We start from the raw sequence: 21,758 nt of genomic DNA, 5'->3' as shown, positions 1-21,758 counted from the left end.
AACTTGCATTGTAATTAAGCTCACCGATCCACATGTATAAAACCTTAAATTATCTATAAGAATCATTCAAAATACCAAATAAAATATTATCCTGTCACTTGGCATATAAAATTCATAGAGATGAACGAAATAGAGAGACGGTTTTCTGCAGTCGATGTAAACAAGACTTTCTCGACATGGTGGCCGTTCAATAAAGTCTTGCATAACATGACCATTTTGCGAACAGCGCTTAGGTAACACACTCTAGAAGGTAAATAGACATGTGATTGGTAATTACTGTTAATTGGCTTCATTTAAATGAAGGTAATGAGTGCTTATTCATTAAATATATGACGTTTAAAAGGGTGAGATAACCTGGTTCACGAGTGTGGACGAAACCGGCTGCAGATCGTCTCGTCTCGTCGTTATTTTGTTATAATTTTGTTCTCTTGCCATTTTTTCAATTTATTTTGTTGTCATTTCAGCTTAATTGAGGTATATATATAATTTATTATATTTACTTAAACTAAATGTAACGTTTTCTTAAAATAGGAGTAGGTGTGTCAAGTAGGGTGTACCGGTAGGTCATGTGCCTAACCTACGATATGCTAAGCCAATGTGTTTCTCTTCGTTAGGTGTACGACACCTGTCAGAGGCAGGGTGTGTATTACACGTGTCCAGTTGTAGGTTAAATCTATCTAGGGTTCCCCTAGGCTAGCTAAAATTGAGAAGAGTTGGTTAGGCTAACATAGGCTATGTTTCTGTTAATATTTTTCGTGAGGTCCCACTCTGCTGAAGGAGCACTGCAAAGACGTGCAGACCCATTTGTCACATACGTGGTAATGCAGAGATATTTGAGATTTATAGATTTATAGGCATAAGGCGTAGGCCTACTCCATAATAGGCCAATTTGTCAAATCCACCCCTGTCATAACCTTGATATCTTGCCAAGAGTAGCTTTGGCTACGAAATACTTTAGAGTGGATGCATGGTCGGTTAGCTTAAGCTAGTGCTAAAGTGGCCTTGTTCATAGGCCTGCGTAGGTTAGCCCATCGTGGCCTCTCCAACTTGAGGCTAGGTCACGACCAACCTAAACAGACCAAAGCATCCTTAACCAGTCTACCAGAATACCTGAATAGGTATTTTAACCCTAGACCCTTGTCACAGGTTATAGTATCCTGATTACATTGTACCTGTAAAATGTATTCTGTCCTGTTTTTTTTCCTGACTGTGTTGTCTTGTTTTTGGTCTGTAAATTACATTATTCTCAACATTAAACTGTTGAAGTACAGTTTTCCTGACAGTTTGTAGTGTTAGTCCATTACATTGAGTCCTCCCCAATGGAAAACCTGCTTTTACTGTGGTTGGGGGAGGGGGGGAAGGAAGAACAAAAGTTGGTAAATGTAAGGGAGAGAGCAGCGCGAAGATATCGTTTGTTAATATTTTTTTACTGAATAATATAGAAAAGTGTGTATATAATGTAGTAAAGGGAGATCATGTGAGGAATTTACCGTCCTATGTTCATGTTTTTACTTTTATCCCTGAAGGGTTGGTACTGAACACTGAACATGGCATTCCAAGGAGCTTCTGCCATGTTTAGTACCAGCCCCTTAAGGATGAATGTAAAAGCATAAAAAAAATGTAAATTTCTCATTATCTCAGTAGATTTCTCAAATTATCTCACCTATACTGCATTATATACGCCCCTTTCCATATCATTCAGCCAAAAAATTATATTAATAAGCAGTAGTTTTGTGCATCTGTCTTCTCTACACTTATTCAAGAATCGTATATGCAGTAACCAAACCAAACCTTGGATACTCAGTCTTACTTGAACCCCTTTAGTCTAACAAGACCCTAGAGGCATGGTTTCTTTCTTTTACCAAAATGACATCAAGAACTATCGAAAAACTGGCATGCGTAAGAAGCCTGATAATTCAGGAAAAAACGGACAGAATTATGTAGAAAATAAAAAAAAATATACAGTATTCTAGAACACATTGTTTAATACTGTAAATGAGCAACTTTGCAGTGACATCACTTGTTACAAGTTGCAGTGTACAGGAAAACCCATCAAGCGTACATGAAGAAGAGCAGTGATTTACATGTTGCCTCAGCATAAACACAGTGAGGATAATTTTCAAGAATAAGCTGATGCATGTCTATGTTTTGCTCATTTTTGAGAATCGTATTGAAGTAAAATGTTTCAAATCGTATGGGACATCCTCATTAAAATGTAATGATATATACTATACAGTCTAGTTACCAATATATCTATAGGGAACTGTAACAGGAAACCAGGACTTTGTGAATGGGGAAATGCACTGTAATCAAACCGTGTGAAATCGTAAAAAGGATTTTGACGTGAAAATATCAGTGATGATCTTGCATATGAAATGATATTTACTCACATAAAAGTTTTTTAAACTTAATTACCTATACTTTGCGATATAGATACAGTAACCTGTATTACTAATATGATGTCATGTATGGAGCGAGTTTCTTCATCTTACATATTTACATTTTTTTTCCAGAAATGAAGTAAGCATTATTGTACGTAGGCTTAGGTAGACGAGGCCCTCAGCATGCTGAGAAATAGTCGCGGAATAGCTGCATTGTTCCTGGGGGGATCAAAATCCAGGTTACATTGGTTGTTAAAGGTGAGGACATTTTGTGTAGTTCTTTTCAGTTACCAGTGCTGTAGTTTTACTTTAATTCGCTGAAGATAAATGCCAGTGCTCATGAAGTCATATTTATTCCCTGGAATGTGAAACTGATTTTATGCCTTTCAGACGGAAATTGCTCCACTCACCTATGCAGCATTAGCCACTACCACCAAGAGTGCCCAAGCTGAGGACCAGGCAGTCAATGAAAAAAACCTGTTAAACCTAACAGATGTTTCAACTATTATACAGTCCGGAATTGACGGAGGTTCATCCGTTAAAGCTTATCAGGTATTGTCTCTCTCTCTCTCTCTCTCTCTCTCTCTCTCTCTCTCTCTCTCTCTCTCTCTCTCTCTCTCTCTCTCTCTGTGTTACTTAACAGTGTATTTGTCAAATGTATATATCTTTAATGTAAGATTTCATTGCATTTCAAAATATTTCGTATTTTAACTACTATAAGATTCTAGACTCTTCATTAGTTGTTTACCACTTAAAAATTTTCGTTCTGTTTTCAGGCCATTCAGGTTCTCTCCGACTGGGTAGAAGTCAAGAAGGTTGATTTCAAAAATGACATTGAAAAAGATGAGAACTTTGGAAGGTATGTCATTTTCAGCTTTAGCAGGATTTTAAAAAAATATATTGTGGATGTGATAGCTTGTCACTTGAATTTCACTGTAGTATAAGAAAAATTTGAATGTCAGATAATAGGGATCAAGACTAGAATGACAATGAACTGACGGAAGGAAAGTGGAGGGCAAAATTTTGTGTGGGTGATATATATTGGTATTCTCAAGATAGGATCAGGAATAAGGGAAAGAAATATAGAAAGTTGAATCCAGATGACATTGTCACTCAGTCATTAGTTACAGTTTTAGAATTTGTTAAATGAGTCTGTTTTCATTGATTCAGTCACAAAGCTTTTACTAGTCTTGTCTATCTCAGCCAGAGCTGTGATAAACAAAAATTTTTTTAGCATGTTGCTGTTCATGCATTGATAATCATTCTCATTATTATATTTTAAAGCATGATACTTGTACTTTATTGTGGTATATGTCAAAAACAGTCAAGATGATGTGTTGAAAGTTGCTGGAAATAATGGGTCAGAATGTAAGTCACTCTAGGGGTAGGATTTTGGATGACGTGAAAATTACATTCATGACTTGAAGGATTAACAGCAGAATTACTCAGTGCATAAATAAACACCAGTTATTCCTTTTCCATTCTTTTGCAAGACTACGGTACTTAATGAGAGTTGACATTTGTTGAATATTTATATATGATTTTGTGGAATGATGAAAATGGCCAAAAGACTGAAGTCAGGTTTTGTAAGATGAGTTTGTTAGGTTGTTCCATGAAAAACTTAGTTCTTGAGATGCTAAACAAGAAAGGGATCTTTCTTCCGTACGTCTAGGCTTACTTAACATTGTAGTGAATATTAGCAGTGGAACTGCAGCTGACATCAACTGATATTTTTTTTATCACTTGCTTTTACTCTTTCAGGCTTTTGGCTTTGTTAGAACGCGACTCGCAGCTGAACAATCCGTTAATCGTTTTAAATGGGCTGAAGAACCTCCATAAACTGGGTCTCAGTGACGATGCTTATGTAATTCAGGTAAGTACGTAAATAATTTGCATTTATATATGTATATTGAGGGATACTGACCTTACTCTATCATGACAGAAGCTCAACTTCTGTTCGTGAGGAGGTATTGAGTATGGAATTACTTTTTCTGTGTATTGTGTATGTTGAATTTCTTTAGATCCCTGGGTTTCAAAGTATTGTTGTTCATACTAATGATTTCCAGCATCCATATTTAATGTCTGGTGCTTTTTTTAATGTAATATGTACAGTATACTGTGTACTGTACACGTATAGTTAGGGGCACACAGTTTACATTTGGATTATAAGAGTGCAAAATTGCACATCTTCAACCATAGTTTCATGTCCATTCAAGAAGAAATACAATGATACAATTCTGCTTCTATCAATAAAAAATGTAACAAAGACGTAATGCATTCTGTTCTGGAAAGAACATCATTGCGTCTCTGGGAAAATGGATACTTCTCTGTAGGTTATTTGAAATGTCTAAAGTATTATAGTAGGTTGTGCAAGTTACTCCTTGCAAATGCACTTCTTACATTCATATCAGGTATAGAAGACCACATCAGGGTGAGAAATTGTTTAACTACATTATTCTGGTTTATTGACGTCCATTTTTATTTCTTTTCTAACCCAATTAGGTGAGAATAGAATAGAATACAGAATTTAGGGCAAAAGCCAAGCACTGGGACCTATGAGGTAATTCAGAGCTGAAAGGGAAATTGACCGTAAGAAGATTTAAAAGGTGTAACAGGAGGAAAACCTCGCAGTAAAAGGAATGGAAGAGGTTGCAGCTAGGGGCCGAAGGAACGCTGCAAAGAACCTCAAGTAACTTTGCAGCGTCCCTTCGGCCCCTAGCAGCAACATCTTTCATTCCTTAGCTTGGTTATTTTAGCTGATTAGTGTAATTGTGAAAAAGGATTCTCTATATCAAATTGAACACAATGTAATAGATAGAAATGCATAACAGCACTGTAATATGGCTATCCCCTAAAAGTTTGGAAAAATTATCCTCTGTCTGGGTAAAACCAACAGGATATTTCTAAACATCTTTTAGATAGCATACAAGAGAAAAATTGTCTTGTATGTCAGTTAATCAGTCACATGAAAGTTAGAACTTACATATCTTCATCATATAAGACATCATTAAGAATTTCAGTGTCTTCAAATATAAGGTCATTTTCACTCTCAGTTCCTGGAGTATTGTCTAGCCTCGTCAGTGCACCTCGTGCAGTGCGCTGTAGGCGTTTACTTAAGGTTCTTTGCGGCGTCCCTGCGGCCCTTAACTACAACACCTTTCATTCTTTTTACTGTACGTCTGTTCATATTCTCTTTCTCCCATCTTACTTTCCACCCTCTTTCAACAATTGTTTCAACATTATTTTCAGTGCTGAATGACCTCATAGGTCCCAGCACTTGGCCTTTGGCCTAAATTTTATATTCCATTTCATTACCTGGCTTCATGTCTAGTTCTGGTGGTATTGTGTCACAGCACAATCTACATTTTTCCTTTATCAACCAGTTTCCTTCCTTTTTGTAAGGGACATGGAATGTCAGGGCATGCCACTCTGATCATATTCCTGATACTGTAAGTGCCTGGTAAATGGCATGTTTAACATTCATTCCTAAAGATGATTGGAATGGGGTACAAAACTAAGGTCAGTACCATCAGTTTGACAAATGACTCACCTTTGGTTGGAATTTTTTCTTGAGAAGGTCCTACCACAATTGACAAACTTCACTATGACTTTGTGAATTGCCATAAAAGCAATCTACAAAATTTCCAGTATCGTAAGTGGCTCACTTCCCGAGTTATATCAGGTTGAGAAAAAGACTTGGAACTGTCAAATTTCTTTGACATTGTTTTTTTCACGTAAGAACAACCTAAAACATTCCTGAATTATGAGAAATAGAAATATTCATATTTTCTAGCTTCTTGCAATATGTCACGTGTACTGCTGTATGCCATTCACCAAAGTACTTGTCAAAAACTATCCACTTGTCAATTATCTTGATGACCTACGCTAACATTTTTGACCAAAATTCACTTATACAAGACTTTTCCAAGATCTTGTTATAGTATAGTAACAAAATTGTCATTGTATTTAAGCTTGAAACACTGATAAATAATGCAAAACCTCACACTTGTACTGACATTCCAGCAAAAACTGTCTGACATTCCAGCAAAAACTGTCTGACATAATATTCTTCTGGGTAAATTCAGAAAAACATTCCTTAATTACAAAAAGACTTTTTCAAACAGCTCTTATTTACAAAAGACTTGCTTTCAAAAATATCATGTATTTTGTCTCTTTACGATGGTCAGATCACAGTCTGGTGTCATTGTTTAATGTATGGGTTATATGTTTGTGTCTTCATACAACTGAATGGTTGTAGTTAAACCCTTCCTTCCTTTGTTTTAAGAATTTTCCATCTGTCATTAAGACAGGCTTGCTATGGAATTGAAGTCTGGAGGTTGAAAAAAAAAGGTAGAAATTCAACCAAAAGAAATAGAATATTAGACGTTCTGTAATTTCTGCAACAGAATGTGATGGTTCCTCAGAATCCTGTTGTCTGCTTTTTGGCTGCTACAGATAAGTTGCTAACAGACACTCGAGTCATTTTCGACTCCACCTTGAAAGTTGTGGCAAAATTAAATAAATAATTCCCATGCAAAGTAACGTTCTTAGGTTACAGGTTACTAAGACTTTTGGATCTGTCAATATTTCTTTTGTAGTCCTGCATACATAATTTTACATGGATTCCTTTTTGAAGCCCCTTTATTGGTAGGGGACATAATTTGCTGGGAGTCCTGTTGCTGTTTTTATTTTATGTTAGCTCCAACTGTTTTAGTGGGCACTTTTATAGAGATTGTACAGTGACAAATATTCATGGTCACTTTATTTATGGTATAAAAGTTTGTTAACCAGGTCAAAAATATCTTTTATCGCGTTAATTACCAGCATGTTTTTCAAGTCTGTTTTTAGTCAGCAAGCTTGAGAGGCTGCGGGTTTTCCGATTTACAGCCGAATTCTGCGTTAGCAAAATTTAGTTGTTACAAGCTTGCATATACTGGTCACTTTCACAAGAAACATATTTTTAATCACCACAGAGACCGCTTAATGTCTCGATTTCCTTGTATTTAAGGGATGAGCTTTCTGCTGAATCCAGAAAATGAAAGGAAATGAAGAAATGCAGCCTGCCAGGATGGAATTCTAATGCTCTTAAAAAAAATCATTGTTTTTTGTCAAACTCTGATTGCATCTCCTTCACTTGACATTTATAAAGGGCAGGAGAGAGCCGAGTGCTGACATATGGACAGTCTTAAATTTATGTTATATATGTCCACTTAAAAATTAATATTATCACTGTGAAACATACAGTTAAGGAATTCTGACTGATTGATTTTTTAAGAAATCTGTGTTACAGATTATAAGGTTTAATAAACAAGATTGCGTCTAATTAGTTTATATATTAAGAGGCTATTGTAGTTTGCTGATTGTGGTAAATCATTCTATATTTTGTTATGGTTGGTAGTACTGCAGACTTTTGTTGTGCACTCACTGTGCATAACACTTGTAATGCATGTAGCAGTCATTACTTTTAATGTTAATGCCTGAGTCTTCTAGAAATGTCTTCCTTATTTTACGTACTTATTATGTCTATAGGTAAAAATGATCCTGAAGATTTTCACCGATTTTTTGGAGAAACCAGTCGTAATTATTAATGTTTTGAAGAGTGTTCCGTGTCCACCATCAATATAATAAAATTTGCATGATACTGAAGTTGGCTTTAAACAGAAGCATGAGAGAGTAAGCCAAAGATGCATTAAAAGTTAATTGACAGTAGAATTCTTGGTTTGTTCATTGATTTAATAAAATCAACTTTGTAATAAGTGAATAGTGAAAATACTTCTTGAAATTGTGGCAGGTCGCAGCTCACTGTGATCGTGTGTCGCAATAATTTCGTAAGGAAAGATATTCAGTAACTGGTCTTTGGGTGTCACTGTATTAGGTTACTAGAAAGGTATCCAGGTCAAGAACCATTTATCATAGCCTTTGATGGGGTATAACGTCTTTAAAAATGTTGCAAGTAAAGTACAGCTAAAGATTTGGGGTCTGCTGTTCTTATTTTTATAGAGACTTTAATCAGTGAAATGAAGCATTGCTCATTTGACGTTTAGTATTTAACAAAAGGCCATAGCTTTGGTATGACAGTTGAAGTTTGACGAGTTGTCTGGTTAAACTACTTTACTGCAGAATCCATGTCATATTATTCTACTGTGTTGCATGCTATCATTATTAATTTCCTTTTAAATGGAATTGTTTTTTCTTCACCGATGCTTCTTTCAGCACTGAGCGCTATATGATCCTTAAGCTTTGTGAAAAGTGTAATGTTGTTCCTGTAGATTTTTACACATCACTAACTCAGCGTATCATTATCAGAGAACAACTTGAAGCAAATAGTCATCACTTATGAGCTCAGTAAGCCGTCAGCAACTCTGAACTAAATGTCCAGCACATCTTGCTGATTTCACTAGTTATTGATTAATTTGTGTGACAAAACTTCTGAGTTAAATTTTTAGATTCATAGCTGGCCAGAATTATGTATTCGCTATTGAAGGGTGAGAATTAAAGGGAGATAAAGTTAGAGAAGTTAGACATCTAGATGGAAACAGCCAAAAAGAAAAAGGCCACGTAACCGAGACTGAAGGAACACGGAAAAGAACTTGTAGTGTGTGCAAGAGGTGAAAAACCTCTGAAAAATAATACAAAACGTAGATTTAGTGTGTGGATATTATTTACCAGCTCTCCTAGTGTATGGATTGACTATAACACACTTTTGCAGTCCATGGAATATGCACTGTTTAGGACTGTTGGTAGGCGATGGGTAATATACCTCCGATCCTCTTCGCAGTGTGCCGAAAACCACCTGCTGTGGAACGTACGGAAGGTGTCCATCCCGGTCCTGCTGTCCATTTTGCGCTTCCAAATCCAGCACCAGAATACCGAATTGCAGAAAAAGGTGGGTTTGAGTTCTGTGTAGGTATTCCTAACCTAATGTATGGGTTCATGTCTCTGATGTGAACAGCTGTATCTTTTTCAGATATTTAAATTAGTATTCTAAGTTTTAAAGTAATTCTTCTTCTTAGTTTTTAATTCACATTTTTTGATGGAAGTTCTTTAATGCCTAACAACTATGCTTTTGTATTAATAACTAAATGTTTCACAGGTCATTGGGAAAATTCTGTAAAAGTATCATTGTCAAATTAGTATTCTGTCTTTCTCTTGTACAGTATTGGGCTTTCATTTACAAGGAGCTAATTTGTAAGTTAGCATGTAAAGCTGAGTGTCATTATTATTGGATTTCTTCTTCAGGCATTTTAAGATGTAAAGTATCGTAAGTTGAGAAATCAGACAAGGTTTGAAAAAGAAAAATATTTGGTCACTTCAAAATATGGTCAGTGATTGTTGGTAACAAAATAATTAATGGAATGGTGATTTTGGATAATGAAATAAGGTCATTAACAAAATCATCCTAAAGCAAGAGTTATATGCCAAACGCCTTGTAGTTGTATAAATCACAATGACCCAGGTTCTTACCGGATTATATTAGTAGCATGAGAGTGCAAGAAATTGATAAACCTTGGGTAAACAGAGAAAAATTGATAATTGGGAATCCTTGTATGAACATGTAAATTACTGAACAAATGACTTACCAGTTTAGTAGTGGTGTGACGTCTTTGAGGATGAATGTTTTAATATTTTATTGTCTGGCCAGCTGGTAACTGTTCCGTTCTTATTGCAGATATGGGAAATATTTATGAATAGGGCTGGAAAGTCTTAAGTGTTCCAAGACAGATTAAGTGGACCCCCTTTTTAATGCCTGATTAGCCATCTCCCACAATCCTTATTTGCTCCTACAAGAATACAGATCATTGCCTTTTATAGTGGAGGATATCATTTGCTCATAGGGCTGAATGGTCAGACGAATGAACAGTACTTACAGTGATAGCTGTATGGCGTTGTGTGTGAGCTGGAGAACCCCACATTCTCCTCACAGATGTCCATCCACTTTATCCTTTGACTGTTCTGCGTGAGGTTGTGTGCTGCCCCTCCCCCTCTTCCCTTGGATGAATGTAGCCGAGTTGTGAGGGTCTTGGTCAGCCTTGCAGCTGCTTCATGCATATATAGGACCACTTGAGTATTGTTCTCATTGCCGAGGTAAGGCCTGTGTCCATTCTTTCCCATGTGAGGATTGTATCAATAGCGTCTCGGTGGAAAAGGTTTAGAAAGAGGAAGAGGAAGGACAGAAGGTTTTACTCCACGAGTGGCACCATAGGATCCTGCCAAGGGCTTTTCTTAAGCCACCCTCTATTCCTCTACCGCTTCCCAGGAGTGCTTCTCTCTTACCGAGAGTTCGGTCTCTCTTACCAAAGAAATCTTGTCATTTTGTCTCCCAAAGGTAGTGACTTATTTGGGGTTGATGGTCCCACAGTGGAAAATCCCTTAATAGTAATGATTAAGCCAAGTCTTGTGAGATTTCATCCTACAGGTATCTCAAGGAAATTTGGGCCAAGCTGGTTGATCCAGGTAGCCCATTCTTTTCTGCCTTTCAAGGTAATTTGGTAGGGAAAACAGTTAAGCCTCATATTGCAAATCTTCCCTGGTGGTGGTTCCTGTCGATAACAACATGTCTGGAGTCCATAGCTCCAGCATCTCTGGCTATCTCCAGGAAGCTAAATAGTCACTTCCAGTGAGCCAACTTTGTTAGTGCTTTCTTCTGAGAGTTCTGGTTGGTGGTCAGTAGTACATGAGGAGAGGGAAAGGAGAAGGCCAAGGCATTATTCCTCTTCATCATCATCTTGTGCTTCTTCATCATCTCCCTTTCTTGAGACTTGTCTCTCGCATGTCTCTCGCATAGAGTGAGGAGGAAGAAGGGGGGGAAACCAAGCAATCTCTTAGGAGCTCCAAGTGGTCCTCTTCTTCCATGTCAGTCTCCTGTAAGCAGACATGGTAGAAAATCTTTGCAGCATCAGCACCACTTGTCATGTAGACATTGTTCACATGCACGTTCATGTCTACGCAGGAGGAGGAGGAGGGTGCCTTCTTATTCTCATGACCGTTCACTTTCCTGCTTGTAATGGGCATCCTCTGTGTGCCTGGTCTTTGAGCCACTGCTAGGTCCCAAGTCCGGGGATTCAGATGTTCGTCGTATTTCATGTACTTCACTGTTGTCTTGTGTATGTCTTGTGTATCTGTAAGCTTGTTTTTTGTGAAGTAAATTTACACTTTCTGTTCCCTTTGCTTTTCTTTCATCTTTTATTACTTTGTAACCTTTCATTATTTATTCTTTTTTACTTGTTCATAAGTTTTTCTTCATTTTTCACTTGCACACAAATTATACCTGGGGTATGCCGCTCTTTGAAGCTTCTTAGCAGAAGTTTAAGTCTATCAGGCAAGTGATTAGAACAATGCCTCACACTCTTTTTAATACAGTATGCCAGTCAACCTACAGCGTGAGCCTTTCTCAAGTTACATTAAGTATTAGTTTAAGCATTTCGCAGGTCACTTCAAGCAGTTTAATTATCCTTGTTGTTTCAGGTGTTGAAAGAAACCATAGATACAGTCCAGAGAAGATGGGTTGAGGTTAAAGGAGCCAAAGAAATTCAGATAATATACTCTAACCACGAGTTGTTCAGTCTGGATTTCCTGGGGCGGCTGGATGACCGCACCATTGAACTGGCAGAGGAAATGAGCTATGCAGAGTTAAGCGGAATATTTTGCGCGTTAGGGACTGTCAAGAGACGTGCCACCCCCGTCTTGAGAGCTTTAGCATTCCATATGGCTAAGCAAGAGGACAAGTTGCCCCCGAAGCAGCTCTCTAATATCTTATTTGCAATGCATTCGTTAAGCTTTCCTGACCAGGTGCTCTTGGAGAAAGTAGGGAAAGATCTAATCCCCCAGGTTGCATCTATAACGAGGCCACCAGTCATAGGAGCTATTTTGTTTTGTATGGGGCAGATGAGATGGAGACAGCAGAGTTTGTTGGAAGTTATTTCCGAGTGGGTAGAAAACAATACTGATGCATGTCGGATTAATGATTTGGTTTCTCTGGTGCTAACCCTCGCATGTGTTACATATACCCCAACGAATGCTGAAAACCTATTCACGAAAATTATTTCTAAGCTTGACAACTCATCCATCAGTAGGGAAACTGTGTGGTTAGATGTGGTTTGGTCATTAGCCCTTCTAGGAAGAGCTACTAATGATCACATTTCTTCGGTCTTGCATCCATCCTTTGCATCCAAGACACGGAGCGTAGCGCAGCACTTGCGAATGGGGATTAAATTGAAGTTGCTCAACATAAACGCTGTAGCAAAGCTGATGATGCCATCGTATAACGGCCCCTTTCTCGACACAGCCGATTTCAGAGACATAATAATCACCCAGAGCAGAAATGAGCTACTCCTCTCTAAGCATGTGCAGTCAATGCTACATAATTTCCTCCCTCCTCCGAAGTATATCCAAGAGAATATCCAGACACCCTTGGGCATTTTTGTCGACTGCGAAATAGCAGTCGACCAGAAGGGCAAACCCATACCAATACAAGATTACAGTGACAATTTTGGAGAGGCGAACAGCGCGAAACCTCTCCCCGAAGGAGCAACAAAGATGACAGTGTTTGTGTGGGACTACAAAGACTACACCATCGGGTCACAAGAACTGACGGGTGTTAACAAATTGGCAGTACATTTAATGGAGAAGATCGGGTACAAGGTCGTCCAGGTGCCGCACTTCGAGTATAACATGAGGGGGAAGACCATTAAAAATATACAGTACTTGGAGAATAAAATTAAGGAAGCTGCGGGTGTATCATAGTGCATTTCTAAATTGACTTTCTCTACTTCATGTACATAATTAAGTTATATTGTGTAGTGGCTTGGGCCATTTGCTGATTTTTAATAAAAAGTTAAATGTTTTGTGGTATTTTTTTCTATACCTGTGCTGCCTCTCAAGTCTTGTGAAAAGTCTTCTTCATACTTCTTTGATTTTTTCTGAGGTTTTTGCGTTGCATCCCTTTGGATTCCACGAGTGGTCAAATGTACATATCCGTTACTTGACCAAATGGAAACCCGGCCTCTTTGTCTATTTTAAAGGTACAAAAATACGCACTGAACAGAATCACTGGCTTATTTTATTTGTAAAACCCTTTTCACTCAAAAATAGAGGGGTGATAACACCCTGCTGCAATAAACAATATAATACTGCACAGTGTACCAGTAAATATCAGCTCAATTACCTACCACACTGTACTCAGCCTAAAATCTAATATTTAAAATAACTTTTGCCTAATACATCATTAGCTATTTCTTCTTGCTGGAATCACCAGTCTTCTCTTTCTTGAAGAGCTGAAAAAAATGGGAAAGTTACAGTTAGTTCTACAGCCCACTGCAATATAGTTAAATTGAAAAATTTCATGAAAACTGATTAACAATGATAAATGATTATACTTTAGCTGGGCATTCCACTTTCAGAACGCGACATTTAGCACCTTTTTCGGAAAATGTTTCAAATACAAACCACTACGGTGTGCAAAAGCTTTTTCACTAATGCATTTTCCATATTTTTATACTAACTTTTGAGATTTTGCTAACAATTTTTATACAAAGCACCTTCAGGCAGTTTCAGAGAATGTCTGTACACAGTTACAGTGATATGTTTATATACCAGTAGTATTAACAAACAGGTTACAAATGTCCTGTTACAAAAATTTTACAAATACGGTACTAATTTTAAGAAGGAAACCAGTGTAATTACTTATCAATGTAAACACTGACAGCCAACTTCCCCGTCATATTTCAAGGTATAATCTTGTAAAAAAAAACATTGCTTTATTTGTTCCCATCCATCTACCAACAATGAACTTGTCAAATTACCAAGAACTAAGGGTTGAGAGACCTTAGTGAGGTATACCCTAAACTCTCTTACCCCCTAGTTCAGCATGAAAGTTAAGCTGGGCATTCTGTACCTCATCAATTACTTGTAGAATTTTCATAATTTTTGTTTGAATTTCAGACTGTTTGGAGTCTTCCTTTTAACCAGTTTCGTATTAGTTTGGTGTCCTTTCACGGCCTTTCTTTTGCACCTTCCTTATTTCCCATCTGAGCTGTGATTGTCTTAATCTAGATTTTCGAGCTGCCTCATAATAAAGACTGCTTCTGTTACTGATCTCTGGCATGAATCCAAGCTGACGTCCTCACCCTTTTCTTCAATACGTTTTCCAATATTTTCATAGTATGCTCAAGAAGTCTCATTCATTTATATCAACACAACAGCATTCAGAACATGACACTTCTGGTGTACCGTATGAAAATCACTAACCTTAAAGCCAGTTGCGTCCTTCGAAGCACGTTCCTTCATGTCTTGCTCGATGCTCGAGTTGATTGCCTTCTGCAGTTGCTTCTGCACGATCATGTTTTCGATGGCCTTTGCTTTTTTGGGTGCAATGTATTTCCCTGAAACAAAAAAAAATGTTTAAGTACTCATAATAAGCAAAAACATAGTGGGGATGCACTAAAAATATGAAAATTTCAGTACGCTTGTCAATGATGCAGACATTCTACAATCCCAAGCAAAGTAGGAATTGCAGAAAATTCTTCAACAATTTTACCACAATGTTTATGACAGTCAGAGAGAAGTCAGTAACATAAAAAAAACAAAGATGTTCATAGGAAGAGAATATGGATAACATCAAAGAAATGGATGAAGCTTTTCTACCGGGTAAAGCTTGCATTATACAGTACCATATGGACTGCTGTGAGCTGACATGCTATCGAGTGAAAAGATAGGGAAGAGACAGTTAGAAGGATAAAAACATGAAAAGAAAATTCAATTAAAAGAGTAGACAGGAGAGAATAAGAGACAGTGTCGAATCAATTCGTACCAGAGGGTAGTTGGATACACCAGGAGAGCCTTCAGCCACTGACAGAAGAAGGGTCGGGAAGGATGGAGGTATACAGGGAGATGAGGAAGGCTAAATGGTAGGTGGGAAACGGAAAACAGATTTGAAAGGAATGGAATCAGAATTTCATCACAGCACAAGAAGGGAAAAAAAATGTACACATCTAAGTAGTAGAAGATAACTGAAAAGATGTGAATGGGGCAGAGAAATTATAGTTAAAAAAAAAAAAAAAAAAAAAAGGAATCGTGAAACAATGGGGAAAGCATTTTGAAAGTCTATGGAATGAAGATGAATGCAAACTGGAGGATGTTGACATGACACGGATGACAGAAAGACCATTTAATAATACGACACCCAAAGAGGTTAGGCGCAACTTCAGCGCAATCGAGTTTTCCGTACAGTGTATAATGCTGTATGAAACTTTCAGCCACAGTCCGGTGGTGGCCTGTGTTGTTGGTACCTGTATCGGTGCCAGAAGTACGATTATGGCTAACTTTAACTTTAAATAAAATAAAAACTATTGAGGCTAGAGGGTTGCAATTTGGTATTTTTGATGATTGGATGGTGGATGATCAACAAACTAATTTGCAGCCCTCTAGCCTCAGTAGTTTTTAAGATCTGAGGGCAGACATAGAAAGTGCAGGCAGGAAAAGTCGAGACAGACAGACAAAGCCATCACAATAGTTTTACAGAAAACTAGAAAGCAGAAAAGACTTGGAACTGGACTATCAAATAAGATGGAGAACTAGTCGATGATGAGCTGACCAGAATAAGAATACTGATTAAGGAGGAGATGAAGACAGAAGTGTAACAGAGAAAAAGAAAAAGAACACCAATAACAATATATGATGGAAAACTGGATGCCCTACATAGTATCCTAGAACAAGATTGCTAAAGTGTGAAATGAAAATATTGAAAAAGTACTTGAGTACTTGAGTGGATGCCACAGACTTCAAGTGACTTCACTGGCAAGGCAGAAGGGAATTAATCTCACACAATGCACGGACCAGTTCTAATCTCTGGACATTGGTTTGGACATATTAAGAAAAACTCTGAAAATGTAGGATGATCAGTAGTAAGGCCCCGAAAATTATGGTGAAGGAGCAAAGATGAAGACCTGAACCAGATAGGAATTCAGACAGACAGTGGAGAAAGCTCACTTCAAGTCTATCCCCATACACGAATAAACTATGGTAAAGACAGTGATTATGTTAACCCATTTCCAAAGATTGCATTTTTTATTATAATAAAGGTCCACATAGAATAGGCCCATCCTATACAGAAAAATGCAGGTAGCCAATGGTGACAATTAATAAAAAATATTTGTGAACATTCAAACACAAGTGGTCCAGGACTATGTTAGACCCTCTACATCAAGAACCACAGATTTAACTTTACTATCATAAGGCCCAGGAAAATACTGAATTCCATGAATAAGGATATATTCCAGGATATATGTCAATTAAACTTAGGTACTACCTAAGTTACTCACTGATACTAGGCTAAGAACCTTGCCTATTAGCTTATTTAAAAAAACAAGGAACAATGCTGAATAAATGCACACATGTTGTTCTACTGTATTTATAGGTTGCTTAGGCTAAGTTGGGGCTATAGTGAAACCTATTCAGGCTTCTGTATGACATTAGCTTAGGCTAGGTTTGGGAAGTTGAAGTGCTGTGGGTTAATGGAACAGTAGGTTAGGATGTGTCCCAAGAGAAACATCTTTGATCTGCAAAATTTTAAACTGGCAATAAATATGCCAAAATAGCTGAATTTTGTGAAATTTTGGTCTGTGACCACTGGAAAACGTGTATATGAAGCTCTTCTGTACCTTTTTGAGTGGCCTATAAGGAATTGGTCTTATTACCTTGCTAGTCTTGGTAGCCTAAGCTACAGCCTAGCCTTATGGACTCAGTTGCTGTGGGCGGGATCTTTGGTGAACCACGACCTATTGTGTTTGGAGTTTCACAGGGCAGTGTTCTTGGTCCACTGTTATTTTTAGTGCTTACAAGTGATATGGTTGTTGGCCTGTTCAGTATGCCGATGATGTAACACTTGTGGGTGTAGTAAAGTCTCCACTTACAAGAAATGAAGCTGCCCTCAGCCTTAATCGGGACATGAACCTGATCAGAGAATGGTGTAGTTGGTGGGGTGTTAGGCTGAACTCCAGTAAAACGAAAACACTATTGATTAACAGTTCTTGTACAGATTTCCCACCCCATCCTCCCCTTCAGGTGGACGGAACTTTGCTGAATGAGTCTGAAGCTTTAACTATTCTAGGTGTAACTGCTGACTCGCATCTAACTTTTGAGAAACATCTGATGGAAGTTTCAGCAAATGCCGCACAAAAGTTAGGTATTGTTCGCAAGGCCTAATATATTTAAAACAGTGATAAAACCAATGCAACCTGTTTTAGGTCATTTGTTCTTCCCTTACTAAAATACTATTCTCCAGTGGTTGTCAGCTTCTGCCAGAGATTTATCCCTTTTAGATAGAGTGGTTCTAGGTGATAGGTTTCTATTCCCTAACAGTAGCAGTTATGACTTGGATCATCGAAGGATGGTCTCTTGTTTGTCACTTTTTCATAGGTTGTATTTCAAGAGTGATCTTTCACATTCACAACTGATCCCTGATTCCCTTTATCTGCTGAGAGCAACCAGATTTGCTGAACAGCAGCACCAATATGCAGTAAATGTGCCTCACAGTCAAACTTCTTAGTTCCAGAGGTCCTTTATTCCTCACACCAGTGGCCTGTGGAACAGCCCCCCAGAGGATGTCATGCAGTTGGAACTGCAGAAGTTCAACTGAAGATGCAACGCATTACTACCCTAATATTCTTCTCCTTGCAATTTGATACATTTTTATCTATTTATTAATTTATTTTTTTCTTTTTTAATAAGTTGGATCTCTTCTTTATATATTTCCCTTTACTTTCTCTTACTTCTTCCTGATGAACACCATATTCTTTGGCAGCTTGAATTTCAAGTTAATGGCCCCTTTGGTGGGCTTGTTCCATATGAATAGGTTTCATCTACTGAATGGTAATAAAATAATCAGGAAAAGCTGAACAGCTAAGCTTATTATGAGCTGTACCTTGAGCAGATGCAGAGTAGGGAGTCAGGTAGGTGTGAGGAATCCCAACCTTTCCTAGAATGCCGTGTCCTGACCTAACCAGACTTTACCTTTGTAACCTAACTAGGCCGCCGTGCCTTGCCATGACCTGGCTTCGGCTTTCATCTCCCCGTCTCCATACTCTGCTCTGTACCTTTGCCAGTGAGAGTGGTAGAACTATAGTATACCTGTGCATAGTTTATTACAATGGAAATTGAGTATTTCTATGGTATTTTGGTTGCTTATTAATAATTTACCATTATTTTTTGGCGGCCGACTGTAATTAACTTCAGAACTGATTGTTATTGTATGCTGGCCATCCTGGAATGCTATCGCCTATGCGCAGTGGTATGGGGGAACTTTTGGTAAGAAGTGGAGTATCCTTCACTGAGAGGTCCAGGGGGCAGTGCTCCCCCGGCCAAGTAACACGGCCTGTTAGGTTAGGTTAGTATAGGTTAGTATAGGCCCAGTTCCCATATGTCTTTTGTATGCACGGAACCATTCCAGGGTGGCCATCATAACAATAACATGTCCGTTCTCTCTCCCCGTGTTTCACCCCCCACCCAAAACCCCCCCCGGTTCCCAAAAGGTCCCCAATAAAGATGTGTGGTTAATAATAACTGACCGCCAATAAACAACACCACCTCCTTCATCATCAACACCAAAAGTATAAGAAAAGTAAATTTCCATGAGAGTTACCGCTTACCTTACCTTACCTACGAATGGAGTTTCCTTATCGTCTTGCCTAACCTAACCTACCTTCCTAACCTAAGAACCTGAGACTCGAGCAATAAGCTTACTCAGTTCAAATAAGGAATAAGCAAAAAAATAAGCACCCCCCGTAAAATAGGGGTTAATTTAGCAGCACTGAAATAAAGAAAATAAAAATCCATACGAAGCACGCATTTGGTAATCTCACCTCCCCTCTTCGCTTTGAAAGGTTTCTGTCTCTGTCCTTTCTTGAGAGACGCAGGCTTTGCAGGGCCCTTGCTTTTGAAGTTTCCTTGGGGCATGGTTTATTTGGTGGTGGTGGTTCCTCGATACTGTAAGTAGTCTATAAATAAATATTAAATCCTCTCGGCAATTGCGTCACGTTCTAACCCGATGCTCGCATGTAAACATTGGCCATGCCGAGCAGGGTGCGTTCAGTACTGCTGTTCATTTTATATGTAACTAATATGCACATATTTTTGCAAAATTGTTAATATTTCAGGAATAAAAACTATTGAAAAGTGATTTATATATGTAGATGAATTACATTCAATGACATCATATTAGTGTTATATATCATACATTTGGGTTTTGAATATTTACATGCCATGAAACGTGTCCAACGTCCTGGTAATCCCAGAGGTTTAACGTATGTATCGGCACTCCCTATATTTTCATTTTCTCCCTGAGTGTTGAGTGTTCTGTGGTAATTGTACACACACAAGCACACACACACACACACACACACACACACACACGCACATATATATATATATATATATATATATATATATATATATGTGTGTGTGTGTGTGTGTGTGTGTGTGTGTGTGTGTGTGTGTATTAGTTGTATTTCACACAGGAATTGAAAGATGTTTTGTTAGAATATGCCCAACAGTTTCGTCCTCCAAGAAGAGATCCATTGGAGGACGAAACTGTTGGGCATACTGTAACCAAAACATTTAATTTTCCTATGTGGAATGCAACTAAATAATATATCTTCGTATCTAAGAAGATTACCAGTATTATGTATATGTATATTTATATACATATATATATATATATATATATATATATATATATATATATATATATATATATATATGTGTGTGTGTGTGTGTGTGTGTGTGTGTGTGTGTGTGTGTGTGTGTATATAATAGTTTTACCAGCAAGCAGTTCATTGTGTTCAACATGAAATGGATGCTTCATGTAATCGACACAAGGTAAAACACAAGAAAAGTTAATGACTCACTTGTAAGTGACGTGCACATTTACACCAAGCATTGATTCAAGAATTGCTGTAGACAGAAACATACTGAAACATATTTCAGTAGTGCTAATATAATACGTATAAACTAACACTTCCTCCCTAGGGGAGTAGCTTCATACCAAAAATTGCTTGAATTTTGTTCTACGGAAGAAGAGAAAGAACTACAGTTTTCATTCTTAACTATTTCCATCATCGCAGTTAGGTTTCCTTAAATTATGTATTTATATACCAGTGTAAGTTTAATAAAATATCAAGGCACCTTACTGTAGTGTATTTTACATATAGGATTCCCATTTCATACCATTAAACGTAAACAAACTTGGCGAAGAATCTTACTGTCAATTTTTCTGATCCGTGAACTACACGAGATACAGGGGAAATTTACATTAGTTTAGTGACTGCAGTAAGTGCTTAATTGGCAGATGAAAATTAAAAAAAAAAAAAACTTTTGAAGGAGTAAAAAACTAAATAGGAATTTTGTAAGTGTCTTCTTGCGCCAGTTAAAAGAAGATACTGATTCATTTTTGGAAGTGACTTTTTGCAAATCCGAAAATATTTTGGAATTGGCGATAATTATAAAATCGAGAAGTATACCTTTATCTGCATTTATTTAGTAAAGCCTTGGCTGTTTTTGCGTGAAATAAGCCTTTGACATGATGTTGTTATAATTAGTTAATGTTTATATCTTGTAATTTCAAACTATCCATAGTTATTCTGAACTTTTTTTCCAGTTTCGAGTGGTGTGAATCTCCACTGGTGGCCTCCGAATGGATGAGTCAAATGAGGGAGTCTATCCCAGCTTCGTATCACTGTCCAGATGGGCTACGCAGATAGGATTCTCTGGAACAAGGTATTTTTTCTTTATTTCATTCTTATAAAAGGTTCTTTATAAATTCCTCCATCCAGTTACGTTGCCTGTTGAATTAGAGTTCAAACTAATATGCCTTATTGGCAACACGCGATATAAGTCAGTGCCTTACGTATCATCTGTTGTCGTGTGGAAAATTAACGTTCAAATCCTATTTTATTGTTGGGAAGAGGCCTTTGAAAGCAGAAATAGGAGACTTGCTTATATAGGGGAGCCTGTCTGATGTCCGTCTATCCATATGGCGTCATTATCTGTTGTTGAAAGGTGCAGATTGGTGGTTAGCATTCGTTATGTCAGTTTCGTACTTTTTCGTACTTTTTCTGGAGGTGAACTGATATCATTGTCAGTGATACGTTGCTGGATATATACAGGAATTCCAGAATTTATCTGTCTCAGAATTAGTCTCATTAGGAGATTAGGCCTGTGATTCATAGCAGAATTTTTGGGGAATTTTTTCCCTGGACCGTTTCAGTTCCAGATAAATACAATGCCATGAACTGTCAACCAGGTAGGAGCCCTTAAATCAGAATTTCACATTTAGCTAGTTGTTTATTTATATGTTTTTCAAACCCGAATACCTTCAGGAGATCA

The 21,758-nt window shown here is 37.7% G+C and overlaps 2 protein-coding genes across 5 annotated transcripts; one reads left to right on the top strand and one right to left on the bottom strand.

The window, feature by feature from the left end:
• Nucleotides 1–125: 125 nt before the first annotated feature.
• LOC136830326 (FAST kinase domain-containing protein 4) lies at nt 126–13,225 on the top strand. 4 transcript variants are annotated; one of them, XM_067089758.1, is made up of 7 exons: nt 126–250; nt 2,514–2,639; nt 2,772–2,933; nt 3,158–3,240; nt 4,143–4,254; nt 9,160–9,267; nt 11,847–13,225. In XM_067089758.1, exons 2-7 carry the CDS (start codon nt 2,565–2,567, stop codon nt 13,122–13,124), a joined length of 1,818 nt encoding a protein of 605 aa, XP_066945859.1. In that variant the 5' UTR covers nt 126–250; nt 2,514–2,564; the 3' UTR covers nt 13,125–13,225. The 4 variants fall into 4 exon arrangements, with proteins under 4 accessions (XP_066945859.1, XP_066945857.1, XP_066945860.1 ...); XM_067089756.1 differs by having other exon boundaries at nt 9,091–9,267; XM_067089759.1 differs by lacking the exon at nt 126–250 and adding an exon at nt 352–474.
• Nucleotides 13,226–13,422: 197 nt separating this feature from the next.
• LOC136830327 (UPF0390 protein zgc136864) lies at nt 13,423–19,450 on the bottom strand. Its single transcript, XM_067089760.1, has 3 exons — nt 19,238–19,450; nt 14,628–14,761; nt 13,423–13,654 (listed from the first exon to the last, which is right to left on the bottom strand). The coding sequence occupies exons 1-3, from the start codon at nt 19,329–19,331 to the stop codon at nt 13,610–13,612; spliced, it is 273 nt and encodes a 90-aa protein (XP_066945861.1). The 5' UTR covers nt 19,332–19,450; the 3' UTR covers nt 13,423–13,609.
• Between the last annotated feature and the right edge of the window lie 2,308 nt (nt 19,451–21,758).

Source organism: Macrobrachium rosenbergii, chromosome 46 (assembly GCF_040412425.1).
Source record: "Macrobrachium rosenbergii isolate ZJJX-2024 chromosome 46, ASM4041242v1, whole genome shotgun sequence".
Lineage (NCBI taxonomy): Eukaryota > Metazoa > Arthropoda > Malacostraca > Decapoda > Palaemonidae > Macrobrachium > Macrobrachium rosenbergii.
Note: the sequence above shows the minus strand (reverse complement) of the source record. Positions and strands in the feature narration are given on the sequence as shown.

Bases quoted from the DNA above. Each gene is read 5' to 3' on its own strand.
- LOC136830326 (XM_067089756.1), top strand. From the start codon at position 2,565: ATGCTGAGAAATAGTCGCGGAATAGCTGCATTGTTCCTGGGGGGATCA. The intron at 3,241-4,142 runs GTATGTCATTTT...TTACTCTTTCAG, and splicing joins AAAGATGAGAACTTTGGAAG to GCTTTTGGCTTTGTTAGAAC. The intron at 4,255-9,090 runs GTAAGTACGTAA...ACACTTTTGCAG, and splicing joins ACGATGCTTATGTAATTCAG to TCCATGGAATATGCACTGTT.
- LOC136830327 (XM_067089760.1), bottom strand. From the start codon at position 19,331: ATGCCCCAAGGAAACTTCAAAAGCAAGGGCCCTGCAAAGCCTGCGTCT. The intron at 14,762-19,237 runs GTGAGATTACCA...TTTTTGTTTCAG, and splicing joins TTTCAAAGCGAAGAGGGGAG to GGAAATACATTGCACCCAAA. The intron at 13,655-14,627 runs GTTAGTGATTTT...CATTTTTTTCAG, and splicing joins AGGACGCAACTGGCTTTAAG to CTCTTCAAGAAAGAGAAGAC.